Source organism: Anguilla rostrata, chromosome 6 (assembly GCF_018555375.3).
Source record: "Anguilla rostrata isolate EN2019 chromosome 6, ASM1855537v3, whole genome shotgun sequence".
Classification (NCBI taxonomy): domain Eukaryota; kingdom Metazoa; phylum Chordata; class Actinopteri; order Anguilliformes; family Anguillidae; genus Anguilla; species Anguilla rostrata.
The window spans coordinates 40,935,711-40,957,242 of record NC_057938.1 but is presented as its reverse complement, the minus strand read 5'-3'; the positions used below and the strand labels follow the sequence as shown (position 1 = coordinate 40,957,242).

General features: G+C 39.0%; 2 protein-coding genes across 2 annotated transcripts; both read left to right on the top strand.

The window, feature by feature from the left end:
• Positions 1-10,045: 10,045 nt before the first annotated feature.
• On the top strand, positions 10,046-15,371 carry mbip (MAP3K12 binding inhibitory protein 1). Its single transcript, XM_064339697.1, has 9 exons — positions 10,046-10,236; positions 10,919-11,035; positions 11,360-11,515; positions 12,438-12,534; positions 13,499-13,564; positions 13,737-13,886; positions 14,406-14,503; positions 14,660-14,698; positions 14,815-15,371. The coding sequence occupies exons 1-9, from the start codon at positions 10,087-10,089 to the stop codon at positions 14,920-14,922; spliced, it is 981 nt and encodes a 326-aa protein (XP_064195767.1). The 5' UTR covers positions 10,046-10,086; the 3' UTR covers positions 14,923-15,371.
• Positions 15,372-16,155: 784 nt separating this feature from the next.
• On the top strand, positions 16,156-20,868 carry churc1 (churchill domain containing 1). The gene is made up of 4 exons (XM_064339698.1): positions 16,156-16,348; positions 17,791-17,926; positions 18,012-18,082; positions 19,502-20,868. Exons 1-4 carry the CDS (start codon positions 16,310-16,312, stop codon positions 19,592-19,594), a joined length of 339 nt encoding a protein of 112 aa, XP_064195768.1. The 5' UTR covers positions 16,156-16,309; the 3' UTR covers positions 19,595-20,868.
• Positions 20,869-21,532: the final 664 nt, after the last annotated feature.

Here is a 21,532-nt window from a genome sequence, read left to right as displayed (position 1 = left end):
GTCTTACACGTGTATATTTGTATTGCTCATTGTGTGTACTGCACATTGTGCTCTGATAGCCAACAACACAATCCATGGCTCACCTGACCATAGCCCAGGGGTCTTTATCAAGGTACAAGAGAGATCAATGAGTTCTAAAAAACGAGCAAACATTGCTCTCCAAAACTATGACTTTTAGCATTGAAGTCAGAGTGGAAGTCAAGCTACAATGATAGCCTAGCTGAAACCTTGAATTAAAGGTAATTTTCCTTTTTGTGTTCCAAGTAGATCCATCAGTTTAATAGAGACATTTATGAAAAAACAATCAGTTGATCTAATATGGGGAGAGTCAGGAAGAAAAGAGAACATGGAACGAAGTTTAAATGATTCGAAAAGCATGTCTTTGAGCCAATGGTCCTCACTCTTGGTCCTGGAGAGCCGCAGGGTCTGCTGGCTTTCATTGTTACTCAGCACATGGGTGGCATAGCAGTTAATCAGTTAAAGCAGTTGATTACCCTGTTAACTCAAGTCACCTGGTTTCTTGGGTCTGAATCGGTCGTTGAAGGAAAAAAAAATCAAAGACCAGCAGACTCTGTGGCTCTCCTGTGGCTCTGAGTTTCACTGCAGTAAAAAAATGCATCCATATAAAGCAGGGATGTCCAATAATATTCAAATTAGGCCAGGTTTTTGTTTAAGCCCAGCACTAAGATATCTAATTGTAGTTAATGTCTAGATTGAAGACCATGGTTAGTTAATGAGTTAAATCATTAATTTATTCTTTTTTTATATACATTTTTGTGTAAGTTAAACATGATAACTGCTCTAATTTTTAATGTCGACATTTACCACTGCTTCTAACAAAACCTATCATGCCCCTGTACAACATTTAAAAATACTGCAGTATGTCATGGTAGTAAATAAGCAAACTGAATTTAACACGAGTGTCGCTTGCATTACTGTCAATCATAATCTGTGCTTAATTTGCAGCAATTACTCTATCATCTTAGATTATTAATGTTGTGCAAATGGGATAATTGTTTGACAAACAGGCTATTGTGAATTCTACTTGTGTAGATGACTGAAGTTAGTACAATGTGAGAAAACAAGGGGAGACAAATAGTCATAAGTAGATTTACATGCACTATGTAAGGGCCAAAGAGGAGGCAGCACCCCTACTGGAACCTACAGCAACAATGCACAAAAACATGTGGTTTTACATGAGGTTTTGGGTTATGGTAATATGGCACCTTCCATGATCTTCCATCAGAAAGTCAATCAACTCATGTTTAGCTGATCTAAGTGAAAACCCAGTTCACCAGTATTATTCCAGAATTTTTCAAGATGCTTAATTTGGTTCTGCTCTAGGAATTGACAAGACAATGACATGGATAACATCTGTGCAATGCTTTGCAACCGTTTGGTGAATAGACGTTGTTATCTTGGAAGACCACTCTCTGCAGGAAAAACGGCTTTAACTTTGGGTGAAGATGATCACTCAGGATCCAGTGAGTGGCAGTTCCGTGGTTGAAAACACCTTGTTAATGAGAGAGGGCAAAGGTATACGGGCGAAGCGAACAGAAAGGCCACAAATGCTCAAATAACAACTGTTTACAACAGTGGCATGCAGAAGGGCATCTCTGAACGCACAGCATGTTGAACTTTAAACAGGTGGGCTACAGCAACAGAAGACCACACTGGGTTCAAATCATGTCATCTAAGAACGAGAAGATGAGGCTACAGTGTGCAAGTGATCATCAAAACAGGATTTTTGAAAATTGGACCAATGTTGCCTGGTCTAACAAATCTACTGTGACATTCAGATAGATGGTAGGGTCAGAATTTAGCACAAACAGTATGAATCCATGGATCTATACTGCCTTGCGTCAATGGTGCAGGCTGGTGGTGGTGGTGTACAGTAACATTAACACCAGAAAGGCCAGAGGTAATGCCATTGAGTGCTTGGACTTGCAAATTACTCCAACACTGCAAATGCATAACTCTCCTCCTTCCATGACTTTTCCTAACTAGCTGGGCTTAAAATAACTGCGTTGTTATAATTATTAAAAATGGACTCATTAAAGAAATACAGGCATTTTGTTCCATTATCTTCACAAACTCCCTCGCCAGACAGTAGGGAACAGGTGCTGAATCCCAGGTGTGAATGGGTTACTATCTCCTCTGGCTTGCTATTGATCGACTGAATGACCGATGCTTTGATACGATTCCTGGGTCAATCGCTATCAAAACTAATTTCGCAGATATAATCACATAAAATTGATTCACTGCAATGGTTTGATGGGGACGGTTCACTTTTATTATTGATTCCAGCGTAGGCATCAAGAATTGTGGGCATTGTAGTCATAGAAATGATGGGTTTATAACTCAGTGGAGATAACGCCTCCAACATACTTTCAGTTTTTCACTGAAACAGTCACTTCGGATAAACTTTGAATCGACTACAGGATAGAAAAATCATTCCAGCTTCCAGCTTACTCTAATTGCCGGCACAGTCTGCAGATCTCAAATCCAATAGAGCACCTTTGGCATGAGGTGGAATGGGAGGTTTGCAGCATGAATGTGTGGCTGACAAATCTGCAGGAAATGTGTGATGCTGTCCAATCAGCATGGTCCAAATTCCCTAAGGAATGTTTCCACTACCGTGTTGAATCCAGTCCCGGCACAAGACCTTATACATCTATGCATTGATAACCATTCATTTGCTGGCCAGTTCCATGACTTTATCCCAGAGCCATACATTTTTGTGCAGTGTCAGTGGGCCATAGTGCAATACAGTGTATCCCAGTGTCAGTGCAAGCCCGGGGTGTCATCTGCAAAATATGTTGCAGTGTCAGGATAAAATAGGCAGACACCTTGATCTTACCGCACCTCTGGTGTAAAAATTCCTCTCTGTTCTCAAACATGTGATAAAGAGAGATGCTTGATGTACTCCACAGAGCCGCTAATCTGTCACTCCCTGGTGTTGTGTAAGCACTGCTCCTCTGAAATTGCATAGCTTCAATTTATTTTCCGGGCAGCTACACAATAGCCCACTACCTATTGCACTGTTGGAGTTGGACAGTCTGCAGATTGACCTTCCATTTCACCAAAATCAGAAATAACACAAACATCTCAAAGTTCTGTGATTTACTTTACTTTAAAAAAAAAAAATCACACCCACAAAATCCTGCAATTTAGAAGTTAAGACATTATTATAATACCATTTTGATAGAGAAATATTCAGACTAATAACCAGATCAGTCTGCTTTAAATCTGCTTTTGATTTACATGTCATTTATATTTACAAGACACATAGGTGCAGGGAGCAGAGTTTTACCCTATTTTAACCCGCATTTTTTTTACCTCTTCAGTTTTTGAAATTATCAGTTGTGATAAGCCAATTGCAACACTTCATCCTATCTGAGACTATAGCCAAGTAGGTGCCATCGTGCAAGGCTACCAGTCACAGTTCACTCGCCCTCTTGCTTACACAGGCAGGATTGTGAGGTTTTACTGTATCAGAAGTAGAAATTACTTGTTTTAAAATGGAAAATAGGGCATACTGCAATGATGTGTGTGTGTATGTGGGCACTTTATTAGGAACACCTGCTTGTTAATGCAAATAGCCTGCTCCTCCAAATAGCAAATAATTTGGCTGCAACTCAATATATATACATCATGCAAACATGGTGAAAAGATTTAGTTGTTGTTTAACCAAACATTAGAAAGGGCAAGACACATTATCTAAGCAACTTTGACCATTTGTTTCCGTCAGACGTGGTGGTAACAGCATCTGAGAAACACCTACCCTTCTGGGTTTTAGAAGTTTACAGAGGATGTTACATCCATCCATCCATCCATCCATCCATTATCTATACCCACTTATCCTGGGCAGGGTTGTGGGGGGTGCTGGGGCCTATCCCAGCGTGCATAGGGAGAAAGGCAGGAATACACCCTGGACAGGCCACCAATCTGTCACAGGGCAGAGAATGGTACAATAAACAAAAAATGTCTAGTTTCGTGCACCTTGTTAAACACCTTGTTACTGAGAGGTCAGAGGAGAATCAAAAGACTTCAAGATAAACAGAGAGGTCGGAAATCTTCAAACAACAGTGTGCAGAAGGGCATCTCTGAATGCACAGCGCGTCAAACCTTAAAGCAGATGATACCAGCAGTAGATTTCACTCTTCTCAGCTAAAAACAAGAAGACAAGGCTAAAGTGTCCACGTGATTACCAAAACTGAATGATTGAAAACTGGAAAAACTTCACCTGGTCTAATAAATCTCAATTTATGCTACAACATGCATATTGTAGAGTCAGAATTTGAAGTAAACAGCATGAACCCATGGATCCATCCTGCCTTGTCTCAATGGAACAGGGTGGTGGATGTTCTGTAATGGTGGAAATGTTTTCTTGGCACACATTAGGCCCCTTTACTATCAGTTGAGCACCATTTGAATGCCACCGTATACCTAAGCATATTTTCAGACCATGTGCATCCCTTTATGGTCATGGTCTACCATTTTTCATATGGATACTTCCAGAAGGATGTGCCATGTCACAAAGCACGCATCATCTCAAGCTGGTTCCACAAGTATGACAGTGACTTCACTTTACTCCAATGACAAATGCACAGGTCCCAGATTTCAATGAAATAGAGCACCTTTGGGATGAGTTAGCATGAGAGGTTCAAGGCATGAGTATATGCAAAAATCTGCAGGAACTGTGTGATGCTATCAAGTCAGCATGGACTAAATTCCGTGAAAAATGTTTCCAGCGCCTTGTTGAATTTGTGGTGTAAAAATTTAAGGCTGTTCTAGAGGTAAAACGATGTCCTACCCAGTACTAGATAGATGTACCTAATAAATTGGCCTTGTGTCAACAGTGCAGGCTGGTGGTGATGGTGTAATGGTGTCACAAATGTTTTCTTGGTCTGCATTAGGCCCCTTAATACCAACTGAGCATTGTTTGAGGTGGCATACACTGTGTGTATGTGCATGTGTAACAGCATGAGGAGTTATATATTACCATTGTTGATCAGAGGTCTGATATTCTGATTATTTTTGAAATAGCATTCATCAAATTTTTTTGTGAGTGCCATTGTTAATGTTTATCTACATTTACTTCGCTTGGGAAACATTTAGGTGGGGTTTGTCAGCTCTTTGTCTTGTGTTTTATGAACATGGGTTTGTGGCATCAGTATTTTCATCTAATGTGGTGACAAAACACTTATACAGTATGGATATAATTACATATAGTACAATCTTCTTCACCCGACCATAACTTCGTTATTTTCTCTTTATAAAAGAAATTGCATGTGTGTAGTATTTGCATGTACATGTGTTGTGCTTGTGTGTAATGTTTGCATCTGTGTGTACTTGTGGTGCATAGGTGTAAGGGTGTGGGTACATTGTATGTTGAAGCAATACACAATGTAATCATGTAATCTTTATAAAATCAACTGCAATCAGATTAATCATATGTTGGGATTACAGGCATGTATTGCTTGTAATCAGATTATGTAATCCAGGTTTTTTATAATCAGATACTACCCAACAGTGTGCAATGACATCCCCTACTGGGCACCTCCACATCTACCTGTTATGCTGCTAATGAAATGTTCTTCGACCAATGTTCATGCGAGCGTGACTTGTGAATTGCCATGTGATATGAAGCTACTGCTGATATCACACGCTTCTGAGGAGAGCACATGCTTATCTGCACTCGCACAAATTGATCACAGCGATTCTTCTTATAGACAACTTGCGGCCTCTAATGTAAATCTGATACACAAAAAACCCACAGAATCTAATTGGCTATTTTCTGGTTCAATCCTGGACTAACTACCTCAACACCAGGAAGTAATTTATGGTCATTAAACTTTACACAATAAGCACCAACTAACTAGTTAGCCAGCCACCATTACAATACAATGGGGCATTCTAAACTGGAGAGAAAGGGAGGCAAATACATAACAAATAAAAATGAACTTATGTCTGAAAAATCAGAGACACAGAAATTAAAATAATTTTAAAAATTGCATGCAGTCTTACTTTTTAGTGCAGTGTGGACGCAGTGTATTTGCTATTGCAAAATAATCTTCATTAATGTCTTTGAGGTACAATATTTAATATACTCAAGGGTCAACATAATAATCACAATATCTGCCATTGGTTAAAAGAACAGACATTAAAGATTCGGAGGAGGACACAGTGTCTTAATTTAATGGTCATTTCATTATCATTATTCTTACTATGAATAAAATAACCATGTCTCCTTAAGTATTTTCCAATATGCATGGCCACTGTCTGTCTTTTAAGTCCGCCACTGAGTGGTTGAAGCACTGTGTCCTGCTTGCATGACCAGAAAACCACAGTTCACATAGACAAATAGCGAAAGAGAGAAATCAATACAAACAAATACAAAAAAACATTGGGCATCAGATAATCATATAGCTTTCTCTGAAACAGCTGAGTTCCGATACATCACAGCACAGTATAGAACAGTATGTATCATTGATTTTAAATTTTACAATACCATTAACAGCCATAAAACTGCAGTTTCAAGTAGGGACAATCGTAGCTCTAGGCATCTTATCAGTCCAGCGGCAATTGAACCAGCACTCAAGATACTGTCTGATAAGTGTTATTGGGAACAGGAAGAGCTCTACGAAACACATTTCACACCACATATTTAACCCACATACACACACATGCATACACATGTGTACACAAAGATACACACATGTTACCCGGACTTTAGTCGGCTGCCCTCAGTGTTGGATCCAACCTTCGTTCAGTCATATAAATGACCTCATACTGTCTGAGATATCGCATAGTAAATAATGTCGGAAAAAGCCATTCACCTTTACAGTGATATTGCTGAAGGCATGTAGAGACTTTTGAACCACATTTCATTTGGAAAAATATGCGCATGTGAAGTATTAAAAATGTAATTAAACCTATAAATAAAATGATAAAAACATTATTTTTGTGCCCAAGAAAAATAATTTTATTGAGCGGCCATCTCACTTCAATCCTAAAACCAAAGGTGAGAAATCTGGGTTCATCCTTTTGTTAACTTTTGATGTGCTAAAGTGAAATTTTTAATCATCTGAGACACAAGAAAAAAATAGATAATGTTTCTAATTTCTAGATTGTGAAACAGACACTACATACATGCTCTATAATCATGTTCATTGCACTGTTTTTTTCTTTTTACCTTCGTCACTGTTACCATTTCTGTTATCCTAATACCTTCTTTCATTCTTATTATACTTATCACAGTTATTATTATGCTTACATGGTAGTTGCCTTCCAGAAGGTCCCTTGTCTCCCAGTGCCAACACGATTGGAATATTGCCACACAGCTTTATCAATACTGTGGCAATTATGTATCAATCATTTACAGTACACAGGTGATAAGACCCACAAAGCATACATGTGCTGAAGCCTCACATTTTTCACTAATAATTATGTAACCAATTATGAAATCAGCAAGACATCTGATATTCAAAGTAGGTTTTGAAGTGCAAAAATTTACAGTGCAATTTTTCATATGTTTGTCACCTACAATCATTGTATGCCTGTAAAGTATTTGTAATAGAAGCGATTACTGTATTTTTTTTAAAACAACATACCCTTATGTTTTTGAAGCATTAATATTATCTCCTTTGAACAAGATATCATTACCACCTGTGTATAAATTGAAGTTGTATGTCCAAGGGTTTTAATTCGGGACCTCAGCATATCCAATGCCCTGCTGGCACTTCCTATTTCCCAGTGTTCATGCTTGTGGGTAAAAGTGGCCCCCATCCCTATCTTTCAAACAAATGGGCGGGACCACAGATTTCACCAAGCGCCAGATAGCGATAGAGGCCACTTCTACCCAACCTCTATATGCTTCCTCTTGAATGCATATTCTTTAACCCTTTAACGGTGTTCTATCTAAGATCGCTCTCTGGTGGACAATAAAGGATATAACACAGCTGGAAATACCAGGAAGACAAATGAATTAAAGACACATCACACAACACCCTGCAAAGTTTTCTTCGTTACTTTTCATTCAATCTTCACAAATGTGTGCAGAAAAAATGGTAACTTAAATGTCAATCAAACCTGACGAGAAAGTGGTCTCATGCTTTTGCATCACTATGGTCAGACAAAAACCTATTGACAAGGAAGTTATGAAAGCACACTGATAATATTTCTGACCAAAGTGACAACTCAACCCCCACGTACCCTCTCCCCATAGTGTTGTGAAAGTCCCTATGACCAGAATGGATCTGCACGTATCATCATTGCCCCAATATACCAAAAAGAGAGTAGAGGTATGTAAGATGCCCTCGCTGAATCACACTGCTACTGTCTACAAAGAAATGCATTAAACACCACAGACCTGGCTGGTAAGAGCTCCCCACCACATCTATTTTTTCCATTCAACCCCGTTTAAATGTACATGTTAAAAATGAATAATCCAGGAAAAAAAAATTTTAATCAAATATATTCGCACATAGGTTTGCCTAAAATAAAAATAAGTTCCTGTAGGATATGGTCCATGCTGTATTAGCTCATGGTTTCAAAGACTGACTGTTATTCAGAATTTTGAAGTGTTATTCTTTTGTTCACACCATGAACAGGGTCATAAGATAAATAAGTACATCGAAAGGTTTCACTTCGTTGAATAGCCCATTAAGGCTTCTTATATGTAGTTACCTAGTGCATTTGTTCATTGTCCAATTTTATATCATAAACCCTGTTAAGCTTATCTGTAAACTTGGCATGTAAGATTTTATCTTGAATTGATTTAATCTGGCTCAGTTCTAAATAGCTTCTGTAATACTCTCCAGTGATAATTTTTCAATATAAAGAATCAAATTTGCTGAGAAAAAAGATACACAATTAAACAAGTAACCACCTATTTAGTAAAGGCACGTGCAGATTTAGTAAAATTCTATTTTTAGTGTAGAGAGAAGCCCCTGTGTTGCACAAATAGCATGTGTGATTCCAGGTTAAATGCAGGGCATATCAGTTTAGTAAATATGGAAAGGTACCTTATTGTGCATACATCAATTTGGCACTTATTTTTTCCCCTGAAAATGCTCAGTAAATCTGGCCCACATGTATTTATTCTTCCCCATGCATTTCAGAAAGATAGAATTTGTCTGAGAACTGATCTGACTAAAGTCCTTTAAAGGGATGTCAATGTGGCATCCTAATTATTCGTAGCACACATCGCTACTTCATAAATAATATGACCTGGGAAGGTAACTAATCCTTCATTAGACAATAAAAGTCTGTAATTAAGAACATATAACATCTACGCTTTATAAGAAATCAAATGACAACTGGAACAAAAACCAAGGACTTGATGTGGGATATTCCTTTATGTTAAAATAAGAGCAAGAGAGTGCCATACTGGCACTTCAGCTGGTGGAGGATATTTGACCAGATTAATTTATTCACATCCGGTTGCAGCATTGATGAGTACAAATATACATTTTGGATCTTTGGATTGACAAAAGAGACAAATGTGTTTTGAGAAAAATAACAATATAACAAATAGAATAATAAAAGCAGGACCTGGATTCCAAACTCCCATCTGGGTGGGCTGCAGAATCTACAGGTTTAGTGGTTTCCTTTTGATCAGCAGCCAAATTAGCTTTTGTTAGCTGCCACACTCCCATGTACTCTGCTCCCGTTGAATGGCTGAAGCTAAGCCGGTGTGGGTGTGGTTAGTCCTTTAATGGGGAACTTCAGTGGAAAACTAAGTTTTGCTGCAGGAAGTGGTGTTGGTGGGCCAATAAGGTGTCAATCCTCCCTCTGGTCAAAGAAACCCCAATGACCCCGTGCACTGATGGGGTCATTGTGCTGTAGGAGACACTGTCACAATTATTATTATTATTATTATTATTATTATTATTATTATTATTATTATGTTTGTTGTTGCCGATAATTGACAGTTTTGTGCGAATGACTGCCGATCTAGAACTGTACATTGGTTTAATATATTCTCCTGCCTCCACAGTAGGTGGCAGTATTGCACATTCCAGTTGGTTTTCATGTCACCATTAAACATCATTTGAGCAGCAGAAGAAGAACTCTAAAAATATGATGGCTGATGTTATGGAGCTGGATATGGTTGGCGGAGTTGAGATTGAACATGAGCGCACTGGAGGAGGAATTTTGAATGAGGGAAGATCCACGCTTCAAAATTTTGTTTGCGATATCCTCAATTCCATGACACGCCTGAGTACAGAGGTTCGTCTAATTGTCTATACCGTATGTTCACCTCGTAATTCTCCTTTCGACTGGTTAACGTTTGCTAGTTGGATAGCCGACTGATGCGGCGGTCGCTTTGCTACCTGAATAAATCTCGTTTGATAACTCCTGGGCTTTCTGTCAGAATAACCAAATTTCTTTGAGCCGATGGATCATAATACGTGGTCTTCTACGAAACATGGCCTGTTCGTGTGAAATGTTATATTATATAGTATCCTTGCAAGAGATCGATTGAGTGCTCAACGTACAATAGCAAGTTGATGAATACGTTTTCTTCTTTGAGAGTGTTGTAGCCAGTAAACTAGCTAGGCGCAATTACTTCATATAGACCAGGAGCTTGTAGCCCTTCTTCCGGACAGCTGCCTTGTCTGCTGTTTGTTTTCGAGTTAAAATCAACAATCTGTGCACTCCCAAGTAAACAGATCAATGGAGTTGGTTAAGAATGACGTTAACCACTTTAATTAAATCGCATGCAGGCGGATACGATTATGTCCTACCAGGGCCAGAGAGCATCTTGCAACGCGCCAAGTTCTCTGTGTGTCAAAGGCTTACAGGACGTGGTTCTCCTCATATGAGCGCCATAATGTCAGCAGTTTAATTTCTGAGTAAGGAGAAGGAGGTGAGGAGTAGTGATCCGTTTTTCCCCCGCTTTTCCCGAAAGCTGAATTTAGGTGAAGCGGTTTTAAAAATTGAGGCCAATCCGACCAATGTCGGCGTTTCATCTCTCAAGGCAACGGACGTACTTGCCTCCCTGCAGAATCACATCTCCACCCTACAGGTATAAAGAATGTAATGTGTTCATTTTGTGCTTGTAAATCAAATGTATTGGGTATTTCGTGCGAGTGTATAGAAATGTTATGATTGTCATTTATATAGGTTCTATTTTGCATTTTGATGGAACGGGCTGATGACTGTGGGGTTCGTACAGGCTCGACCATACAGAAAGGTGTTTTGGTGTTTGAATGTTATTTTTGCAATATAACTTTGGTTGTGGTAAATCTATCTAAGATTGTATTTGGTTTGGTTAAAAGATTGTTTAAATTCTTATCTTTACCTTTATTTATCTTGTACCCCTTTACTTTCTGTGCCTTGTGTTATTCAGTCAATATCTGTAAACCTGAAGTTGCTGATGAAGCCGGTTGCAGGTGAGGTACAGAAGAACGATGTAGGTGCAATCCAGCCAGAGGAGATGGGGAGTGTTCCTACTTTCTCACAGCCTGAGGAGGGAAACGTACAGATCAGGGCAAGCAAGTCAGAGGTAAGACCAGCGTTTGCATGCTCTCCTCATTTGAGTAAGTATTGTAGTTTGAGCCCAGATAAATAATCAAGCATCTGACCACCTGGGTTTTAGTGGTTATCCTCTAGGTCAGTGGTAACCAGCCCTGTTCCTGGAGATCTACAGTCCTGTACCTTTTCATTCCGACCCTAACAAAGCACACCTCATTCAACAGCTCGAAATCTTTTTGAGCTGCTAATCAGTAGAGTCAGGTGTGCAAAATTAGAGTTGAAATATAAACCTACTGGATGGTAGATCACCAGGAACAGGGTTGGTTACCACTGCTCGAGGTGCTCCTTTGCGGAACATGCAGTTGGGCTGTTGAGTGGAGCGTCCTGCTGAAGCACTGGTTCTCTGCTGTGATGCTCACCATAGTCCAGAATCAAATCCTGGCTGGGCCAGTGCCGACTGTGGGAGGAGTTCTGCAGGGCTATGCCTAATTGACCCAGCGGAATTGTCTTTACTTGGGCAGGGAGAGATTTAGTGAGCAGGATATGTTCTGTCTGTTTGTGCTAGAGATTTATGTGGCAGATCGGGTGCCTGCAGCCTGCCTACATTAGATGGATGTTTGCCTGCCCTACACAAACCGCTGGAGCAATGGTTGTGCAGCTCTGCTGGTAGGCTGTGGAAAAGGGAAGCGGCACCATCACTGAACCGGGGGTTTCTTTCCAGTGGCATTTGAGGACACACATTGGCACTGCATTGTCCTGAGTTAACGGAGGAGCCGTGGAACAGTCCCACCACTGCAGTTAGCAATTCCAAATGGCAAAATGATTAATAAAACCGAGGAACAAAACAAAAACAAATTGCCTACCGAAAAACTATTACATTTGTTGAGGTAATGAAATATAATGGCTCATCAGTATGTGCTCAACTGAAAATATTTCTTTCCCCTCACTTGCAGATTGACAGAAGAATATCAGCATTCATTGAGCGCAAACAGTTGGAGATCAATGAAAACAATGTGAGGGAGTTCTGCAACGTGATCGACTGCAATCAAGGTGAGATGGAGCAAATGGTTACAGTACATGAGTTCATTATTAAGATGATGATGACGATTATTAGTAACAGATTGTAGAGCTAATGTTCATTTTCCCGTATCATTGTTTGAAAGAAGAAAACTAGCAGAGGGTATGTCCCAGTATAGAATTTAGTCTTAAATTAGAATCATCCAAAAGTACTTTAGTTCTATATTTTTATTCCTTTTACTTTTCTCCCATTGGTAATTTTAAGCCAGTTTCATTGTTGCAGTGTCCTCAGTTTGAGTGTGCACAGCAATCACATTCTCCTATATGGGGCATGTGGCCAGACACTGCCTCTTCTCTCCACTAAAACCTACTGATGAGCCACCTGTTATTTTTGTTACATTACGTGCATTTAGCAGACACACTTACCCAGAGCAACATAGGATATAGTTAGAACTCAACACTGTTAGAACTCATCAGGCACCTGTAGTAGGCCTATGCCCAGGTAAGTTGTACATGAAGTCATCTGATACAATAGCTGTTTAGCTCAGCTGGTGGACTAAAGAGTGAAACTGGTGAATGTTTCAGTACTTGCCTCAGAAGATAAGAATCCACACTGTCCCCAAGTGATGGATCGGGCTTCCCCAAATTAAAATTGATTGAAGTTTTCAATCCATTTAATTTGCTCTTGTCAGTTAACAGAACTGTTGTCATCACTTGGGGATGTGTCATATTGCTGTATCCCTAGCTCTACCTATAGCCACTTACTAGTCTAAAAATGAATGTTTACTGAAAAATATTTGCAGTTACGTAAATGTAGTGCAGCATTCCATTTTGGCAAAAATTGAGTTCACTGGTATTCACAGGTTGCATATATTTCTGGGCATGTCAGTTGTTAATCAGACAAAAATATGGCTGTATTGTTTATGTTTTGGCAAACTGTAATACACTGTTTTAATGAACACATGTGATCAAATTGGAATAATTTTTTGTGATGCAGAAAACAGCTGTGCCAGAACTGATGCTGTTTTTACACCTTTCCCTGGGTTCAAAAGCCATGTTAAAGGTAAACTACTGAACTATTTTTCCCCCTCCCCCTTTTCCTCCCTAATTTGTAAGTGTGTGTGTCTGTAAAAAAAAAACATAGCCTTTTCCATGTTGTTGTTATAATATAATATAATAAATGTGCCTTGTTTGCAGTTGTAGTGACGAGATGTTTGTTTTGGTGGCCATTACAGTGACGAGGGTGGTGAACCGGTATGGGCCGCAGACGTGGGTGGGCGGACACAGAGAGCTCTCTGGACTGAAGCAGAGCGTCGTTGCCTGTGGAAACCCAGCCATCGAGGAGCGACTTCAAAACATCGAAGCACACCTGAATCTGACTGCAAGTGAGGAGTGATACACGCATATCTAAATTTCTTCATTCAGTAATCAGGGTTCTATGATATGTGGCAAGTACATGCATACATACATTTAAAATTATGCATGTTTAATTATATCATTGGAAAATAGCTTGCGTCATGTACTGTAGACAACTAATTTTGCAAATTGTTACTGGCATTTTTTGGAGTCCTTAATTTTTAGTGTTAATAGTTCAGACGTTGTCGATTTATAGTAATAATATTGCATACGTTTGCGATTTACTGAAAGTATTTCATGAAATTTATTTTAAGTTCTTTGTATTAAAAATCACATGAACGGAGACGGTACACTGTCAGCATGGTTATGTTGCAAGTGCTTTGTGAATCCCCTAATGCTGTTCAGTTGTGCAGTTATGTTTGCAAGGAAAACTTCTTTAGTAAATGTACCCTACAGTGTCATAAAGCGGTTTAAGACCAGTACTGCAAATTATTGTTCCAGCCTATTGAGAAGAAGGAATTAAAATTCACTGCAATATTCCCTTAAAGACAGACCAGTACCCCAGAATATTTACCAGAGGCTGAAATGCATGGAGGACCGGATCCTGGAGCTAGAGGGCCTCTCCCCTGAATACTTCCAGTCCACAGTGAGTCTGAATGCTGTCAGTCAGAATAATATTTGTTGATATAACAATGGAAATCTAATGCAAATGAAAGGATGCACCTTGTTTTGGAAATATTTTATCAAATGAATGAAATACCTTTCAGCTAAATTATATTGTTTTAATTTCTTTTAATTTAAGGGTAATCTGCACAAGCGGTCTAAAGCTACACCTTCACAGGTAAGCCTTTCCTCTCAAAGACAGCAACCTTTCCATCAATTCAGCTTGCTCACAGTAGTATTGGGGAGCCAACTCTTATACGAACATTATGTGTGCATGTATTTGTTGTGAGACAGGCTTACAGCCTGACAGAGCTGGATAGAAAGATCAACGCACTCAAGGCCTCTCTACTTAAGAAAGTGAGCGAGACGCGACCTACAGACGCAGAAGACCTCCCCTTTTGACTCATCAGCTGCTGTATGCCAATGACTCCGCATTGTGAAGGTGGTTGAAGATGATGCAGTGACCACCTCCTGCTATAGCCTTCATTTATCCTGTGCTGTCATACAGTACTGAAAATGACAGGACAAAATAAATTAAGGGATTTAAAAATTGTCTCCCAACTGGCCACGAGAATTAACCCTCACGGGGGGATAATTTTCTTGTGTCTGAATATTGATAAGAATTTAAATGTAATTTAATGTAAATTAATTTCCAAAACCTGTTTGGGTTGTGAACAGTTATTAAATGGTTGTAAATGGTTGACCATAAAGTGTTCGCTCTTGTTGACCTGGTCATTTAAACACCAACAAATGATGCGTCTAGATGGGCTGAAAGGTCTGTTCTTGGGATCAACCATTCTTGTATCCTCGTGGAATTAACACTCAACTTGAATAAAGATATAAATGTTGAATGGGCCTGGATGTATTTTTTCATTCCAAGTGAAAGTGGAAGACAAGAAGCTATTGTCATTTATTTGCCATTTATATTCTTTTGTTTAATGTCTTAATATGACAAAAAAATAAAAAAAAACGTCTGAAAGTAATAATTGTATTTTTAAATTGTACTTTTATTTTGAAATTTGGCAAGAGAAATCCCTCCAGAAATTTCATTACTGGGATTAACCACGGAACTGTATATTTTATACAGTTTGTTAGGATTAACTTCACCCTGCTCTTAAGTAGTGTTTAAGTAGTGGTAATAAGTCTGCTTTTTTCTTTCCTGTATGTTTCTACTTGTACGTGCACTTTAAAAAAATAAATACTGGGGAGTCTGGTGTAAAAAAATGAATAAATAAAAATCAGCCCCTTGGCCTTAATACGTACTGAAACACTCCTCTGTCTCTAAGGGTTGAAGGTAACATATATTGAAGATGCACAATGCACAATCTACAGTTTTTCATTATTCAGGTTCATTATAAGTGTGGCTCATGCATCTCCCAATGTGCACTTTTTCACCCTCCTGCTGATAAGGCAACTCAATCACACCAGTTGTGACAAATATATTTCTGTCCATTTCCTTATTCATGAAATTTTACATAATGTAAAATATAAGTGAAGGGCTAATTAGGCTGTGTCAATAAGTTGAAATGCCTATGTTTCGCTCTTTTTTAAAAGTAATAAACACTTGCTAGCGCTGTGTAGTCCTCACGTTCACGTTTTTTTAAAGCATGAAACGTGCTTTTATTTTGAAACTTGTTCCGGCATACTCCACCGGACGGTCGTTTCTTACTGGGGTTAGGTTCACACGGAGTGGTTAGCTGCTTCATACTGTCTTGTCACAATTAAGAATATAGGCTGACATATTTAATATTTGATCTTAAACGAAATATTTTAGAAAAGCAAGAGGATTATGTGTACCAGCTGCGTCCAGAAAGAGTATCCAGATCGGGTATGTGTTCTTCGTGTTTGTTTTGGATAACGCTAAAAAATGTTCACCTACGCCCGGTATGGATTGTTTAAAGGCTAACTGTTGTACAGTTCGTTTCAAAGTGACTGGTATTTCCAGAACAATGCGTGAAGTAGCCTGCGGATCCCCCAGACATTTTTGTCAAAAGTTTTGAGGGGTGGCGGCCAGTGCTGAGCTTGTTCTCTTTTTCCTGTGCATTGTCGCTTCTATCCACAGACAGACAGTGCGCATGTGCGTCAACCAAAGCCTCAGGCGCGACGTCTATCATATCTCCTCTTACAAGTAGTCTGAACTACACTGTCAAATTTATAGGGTGCTGCATGCTTCTGTAGTTTACAATTGTCGTATCGACTCATTGAGTGATTATAGAAGTAAGCAAGCCAATTTGTTGACATGGCCATATTGCTTCCGGTTTGGCACATGCACATGTGCACATCGCTGTCTATCTTAAGCATTTTTAACATGTCCATAATGCATACCTACCGAGTAAAAATGGCCAATCTTCCTACAAACATTGAGTGGAATGTACATGACCTGGTGCACGGTTGTCACAATAATTCAGTCTTTAAAAATGGAAAGGAAAGGAAGAAGGAAATGTGCCTGCCCACAAGTGAATAAATTTGCGTAAGACTTAGTGCCTGAGGATGTATTGTATTAGTGAAGCAGTGACCTCATTTGTCAGCATCATAACCGTCTGAGGAGTTTTGCAATCTGAATAGAACTTGGAACGTGTTTTTGTAATGAACTTGCTTTGACGAGATAAGGGGAATTTGTGAGTTTGATTCCCTACAGTGTAATTGATCTAGCAGGTTTCCCTGCATTACAACGTTAGACTATCATCGCTGGTTGAGTTGGTTTAAATGACCATCGCCAGTTTGAGCCCCACATACAAGAGATTACATTTAGTCAGAAGTAGCAGCTAACCATTGGCTTATTAGCAAAATATGTCCTTAGAAGGTGGGAGGTCTTATCTCGCATCAGATTTTATGCCTGGTCAGTGCATAAGGCAGAGAGGAAGAGGTGGTACTGAGAGTGCCAACTAGCTGGATTCTGCTTGGAAAAACTATGAAATTATGAAGAGTCAATGGTCAATTACTACGTGTATCTAATCACGATTTTGTGATGATGCACCCCAAATAGGTGGTAAATCAAACATGAATCTTCTGACCTGCCTGTGTAGCTAGTTGCAAATCATACAGGTTTAATAGTTAGGCCAGAATAAACATAAGCTGTATAAAATCTAGCTAGCTATCAACACATATGTCTGAAATGGCAGCTAGTGACAGTAATAGTACTGGGGCACAACAGGAAATGCAAGTCAGGGGATGGATAAATAAGCTTTATAAGTAAGGTTGAGATTATAATTACTTTTTGATTATATGCATGTGGCAGCTGTTTGTGGCTCTGATTAATGTCCTTCACAGGGGAACACCTGTCTGGAGAATGGCTCCTACCTTATTAACTACGTGGGCTGTGCCAAGTGCCATCAGAGGGACTTTGTGTTGATCAGCAACAAATCCACAGAAGATGAGGATGGAGAAGAGATAGTCACTTACGACCGTAAGTCATAACAACAACTGGTTGATCGGCACTAATACGGTCTAATCTCAGTGCTTAATTAATGCTCCTCATTTTTGTCTCGTAGATGTGTGCAAAAATTGCGATCATACCATAGCAAGACATGAGTACACCTTCTCTGTGGTGGATGACTATCAGGTAAGGACCTTGGTGGTATCTTCTTTGTTGTTGACTAAACAAGGACAGTAGTTTAATGTGGCCTGATGTTTGAATATGTGTTGCTAATAAGGGAGGCATCACAGATTTAAAAAAAATATATGACCACAGTGTTAAATACAATGTGCAGAACAGAGTATTAAAATGGTAGTACGAGAAAATAAAACAGTAATAAGAATGAGGTGAAATTAAAACAACTACTATTGCATATTAAAAAAAACATAGGCAGTCAATTCTACAACATACAGGTAGCAGCTGCAGGGATACAGTGATGGGGGATGTGGGATCTCCTGCTTTATGTCAAAAAATCTAGTTGTTTGGGTTTTTTTTTTTTTGCAGGACTAGAGAAGAGGGGCTTACACTGCAAAAGCAGCAGGCTTATTTTGGCTGATTTTCAAATGATTAAAAGCCAGTCCGGTTACATTTTATAGCCAAGTGTTTTCAGAACGCTTCCAACTTCTCTTGAAAAGGATCTGTTGATCCCCTTTGATTTTTATGATGCTTTTTATTACTTTAAGCAACTTTGGTAATCCAGATTTGTATGTTTGTTAGGAATTTTGCAGAGGTGTGTATAGTACAGCCCTCATGAGCTACCACAGTTATGCACAGCTGAGAATCAGCAGCCTAGACATGAGATAATTCAAATTTTTTGCAGTGATGTTAACTAAGGGATAACGGTGAACAGTAAGTGGCTCAGAATCATGCACTGTAGTACCTCACAGGTAATATTATTAACTAACATGTGTTATAGTGTTTGAACCTTAAACTTGATCAGATAAACCATATTTGATTGACTTGTCTCCAAGTCAACCAAATATGCAAACACTTATTTATATGAATTACTTGCAGTGTGACCCCAAACTTGTCCACTTGGGGTCACACTAACATTATGTATCGGCATTTATGTATGGTACTGTATGCAGGATATTGACATTTTGCCTTCATGAGACCATATTTATGATCAATATACCACAATTGGGGGTGCACAATATTGAAAGTCAGGGGCCAGTATCAGTAACCCTTCTGTTTGCAGGGATACGCGATGCAGTGTTGCTGGAAGACACCATGTTGTGTGTTTGTGTTGCAGGAGTACACCATAATGTGTGTTTGTGTTGCAAGAGTACAGGATGTTGTGTGTTTGTGTTGCAGGAGTACAGGATGTTGTGTGTTTGTGTTGCAGGAGTACACCATGATGTGTGTTTGTGTTGCAGGAGTACACCATGTTCTTTGTTTGTGTTGCGGGAGTACAGGATGTTGTGTGTTTGTGTTGCAGGAGTACAGGATGGATGATGTGTGTCTGTGTTGCAGGAGTACACCATGTTGTTTGTTTGTGTTGCGGGAGTACAGGATGTTGTGTGTTTGTGTTGCAGGAGTACAACTTGTTGTGTGTTTGTGTTGCAGGAGTACACCATGTTGTGTCTGCTTTGTGGGAAAGCTGAGGACTCCATCAGTGTTCTGCCCGACGATCCCAGACAAACGGCTCCTCTCTTTTAGGTCACCGACCATTCCAGCAAATTCACATATGTATTATGGCATTTTCAGGCTGCTCACATTTGGAGATCTCTCGTAAACAATTACAAATGAACCCTGTCCCATATTGACAGCTGTGGCATTTTTTCCAAGCTAAGAAGTTTTTTTCAAACAAACTCAAACAAATTTACCAAATTTGATTCATGAAACAAAATTCTCCTGGAATATGAGTGATTTGGAATATGACTGGTCTGAATATACCCTAAGATACTGAACAAAACCCTTCTCACTGCTCGACAATATAGAGCAGGCTTCCAGAGTTTTTGTAACTGAATGTTTCTTTAAAAATATAGATTTGTTATTTTAAAAATGTGTACGTTTATTGTTTCATAGAAAGAAATATAAACTATGGAATTATTTGGCAACACTTCTGTTGTATAGTATTCATGCACAACAGATTCTCTAATGCAGGGCAGTTTTTGGCCTGATGCACTGTATTCTTTGGAACAAATACAGTAAGGTAGTGCTGCGCATTAGTTTGTGGGACTGATAGACTTTACTGTATATAGTACTTACATTTCTTATTGAAATTTAAAGATGTTAAGAGAGGAAGATGAATAAATCGGACCTCTGCAGGGCTGACCACGTTAAATCTGTAACCTATACATATATTGATATTTTGACTGATGCAATCAAGTGCAGCAGTAATGTTTCACCACAGATAGAGTTGTTTGTCTTATCCCTTATGGTAGCTGTAGAAATCATGCAGAATATAGAAATGACCTTATAGCACTATAATGGATCATCTCATAATGTCACAGCAATTGGAAATACTGGCCTAGACTTCTGAAACAGGTCAAACATAGATATGCCTGATGGATAGATCAGTTTTATGAATAACTAAACAGTTAGGCCATGTTGGCTGTATTGAATAAACAACAGCAGACAATGTTCAATGCTATTTGTTGGCTCGCTAATTGCAGTGTAGCTAGTCATAATATAGGTTGTTAAAAAGAGAATGAGCATGTAATTATTAGTGAAACCCTGGCTGGTAAACCCCCTGGCTAGCTTCTTTCCGGCAAGAACCACTGAATAGACTAAGCATGCAAGCTAATGAGGAAGCCCCTTGTCAGTAGACATATTATTACCAAAACCTACTGTAGTTGACAAAATAAAATTTGAAAAACCACTGGATGAGCTAGTTAGCGATGATAAATATCTGGTGAGCTGACTTTATAACCAGCAATGTTTCTTATAAATTATGTATGTATCTTTCAATAAAATTGCTGTAACCTGTAGATTTATCTTTGGTATTTTGGCACACAATTGCTCGGTCTTTGAGTTATTTTTGGTGAATTTTGATCCACATAAAATAGGTGTGTAAATGGCTGCAGTTTGTAGGTGCCATAACTGAAGTTTAATTCAGTGTGAAAACCAAGTGTATCCAATTATAAAACAGAGGCAATGAACAAACAGTGTGAATACTACCTATTCTAAGGAATTACACTTCATATTTGTATTTCCTTTATGTTTTTTTAAGCTATGTGTGTTTATGTATATGGATAGACAAACAGCTCCAAACGTTACCCAAAATATACATCTTTTAATACCAATCATCGAATATTTTAAATGTTTTGTTAATTGCATATTTGTGACACATCATTTGAAATGCGCAATATATGGTAGAATGTTTTTGTCACATGTGAATGTGCCTTTGTTTATGCAGAAAAAGGAAAAGTTCTGAAGCGAAACATTGTGGCTTACATAGGGTAGAAGAGAAAAGGCCATCAGGGGCACTAAGGGGAGCAATGTCAAGTATGTGTTAACACAACTGGAGAATATTTCCATAGTCGCTTTCTTGCACTTGAGCTTTCAGACAGTACTTGAGATGTCAGCCACGACATGGCATCCAGGTATGCGCTCTGGAACACGGCCCGGGGGGGTACGAGTCACCGACGTGCT

Bases quoted from the DNA above. Each gene is read 5' to 3' on its own strand.
- churc1 (XM_064339698.1), top strand. From the start codon at position 16,310: ATGTGTACCAGCTGCGTCCAGAAAGAGTATCCAGATCGG. The intron at 17,927-18,011 runs GTAAGTCATAAC...TTTGTCTCGTAG, and splicing joins AGAGATAGTCACTTACGACC to ATGTGTGCAAAAATTGCGAT. The intron at 18,083-19,501 runs GTAAGGACCTTG...TTTGTGTTGCAG, and splicing joins CTGTGGTGGATGACTATCAG to GAGTACACCATGTTGTGTCT.
- mbip (XM_064339697.1), top strand. From the start codon at position 10,087: ATGATGGCTGATGTTATGGAGCTGGATATGGTTGGCGGAGTTGAGATT. The intron at 13,887-14,405 runs GTGAGGAGTGAT...ATTCCCTTAAAG, and splicing joins ACACCTGAATCTGACTGCAA to ACAGACCAGTACCCCAGAAT. The intron at 14,699-14,814 runs GTAAGCCTTTCC...GTTGTGAGACAG, and splicing joins CTAAAGCTACACCTTCACAG to GCTTACAGCCTGACAGAGCT.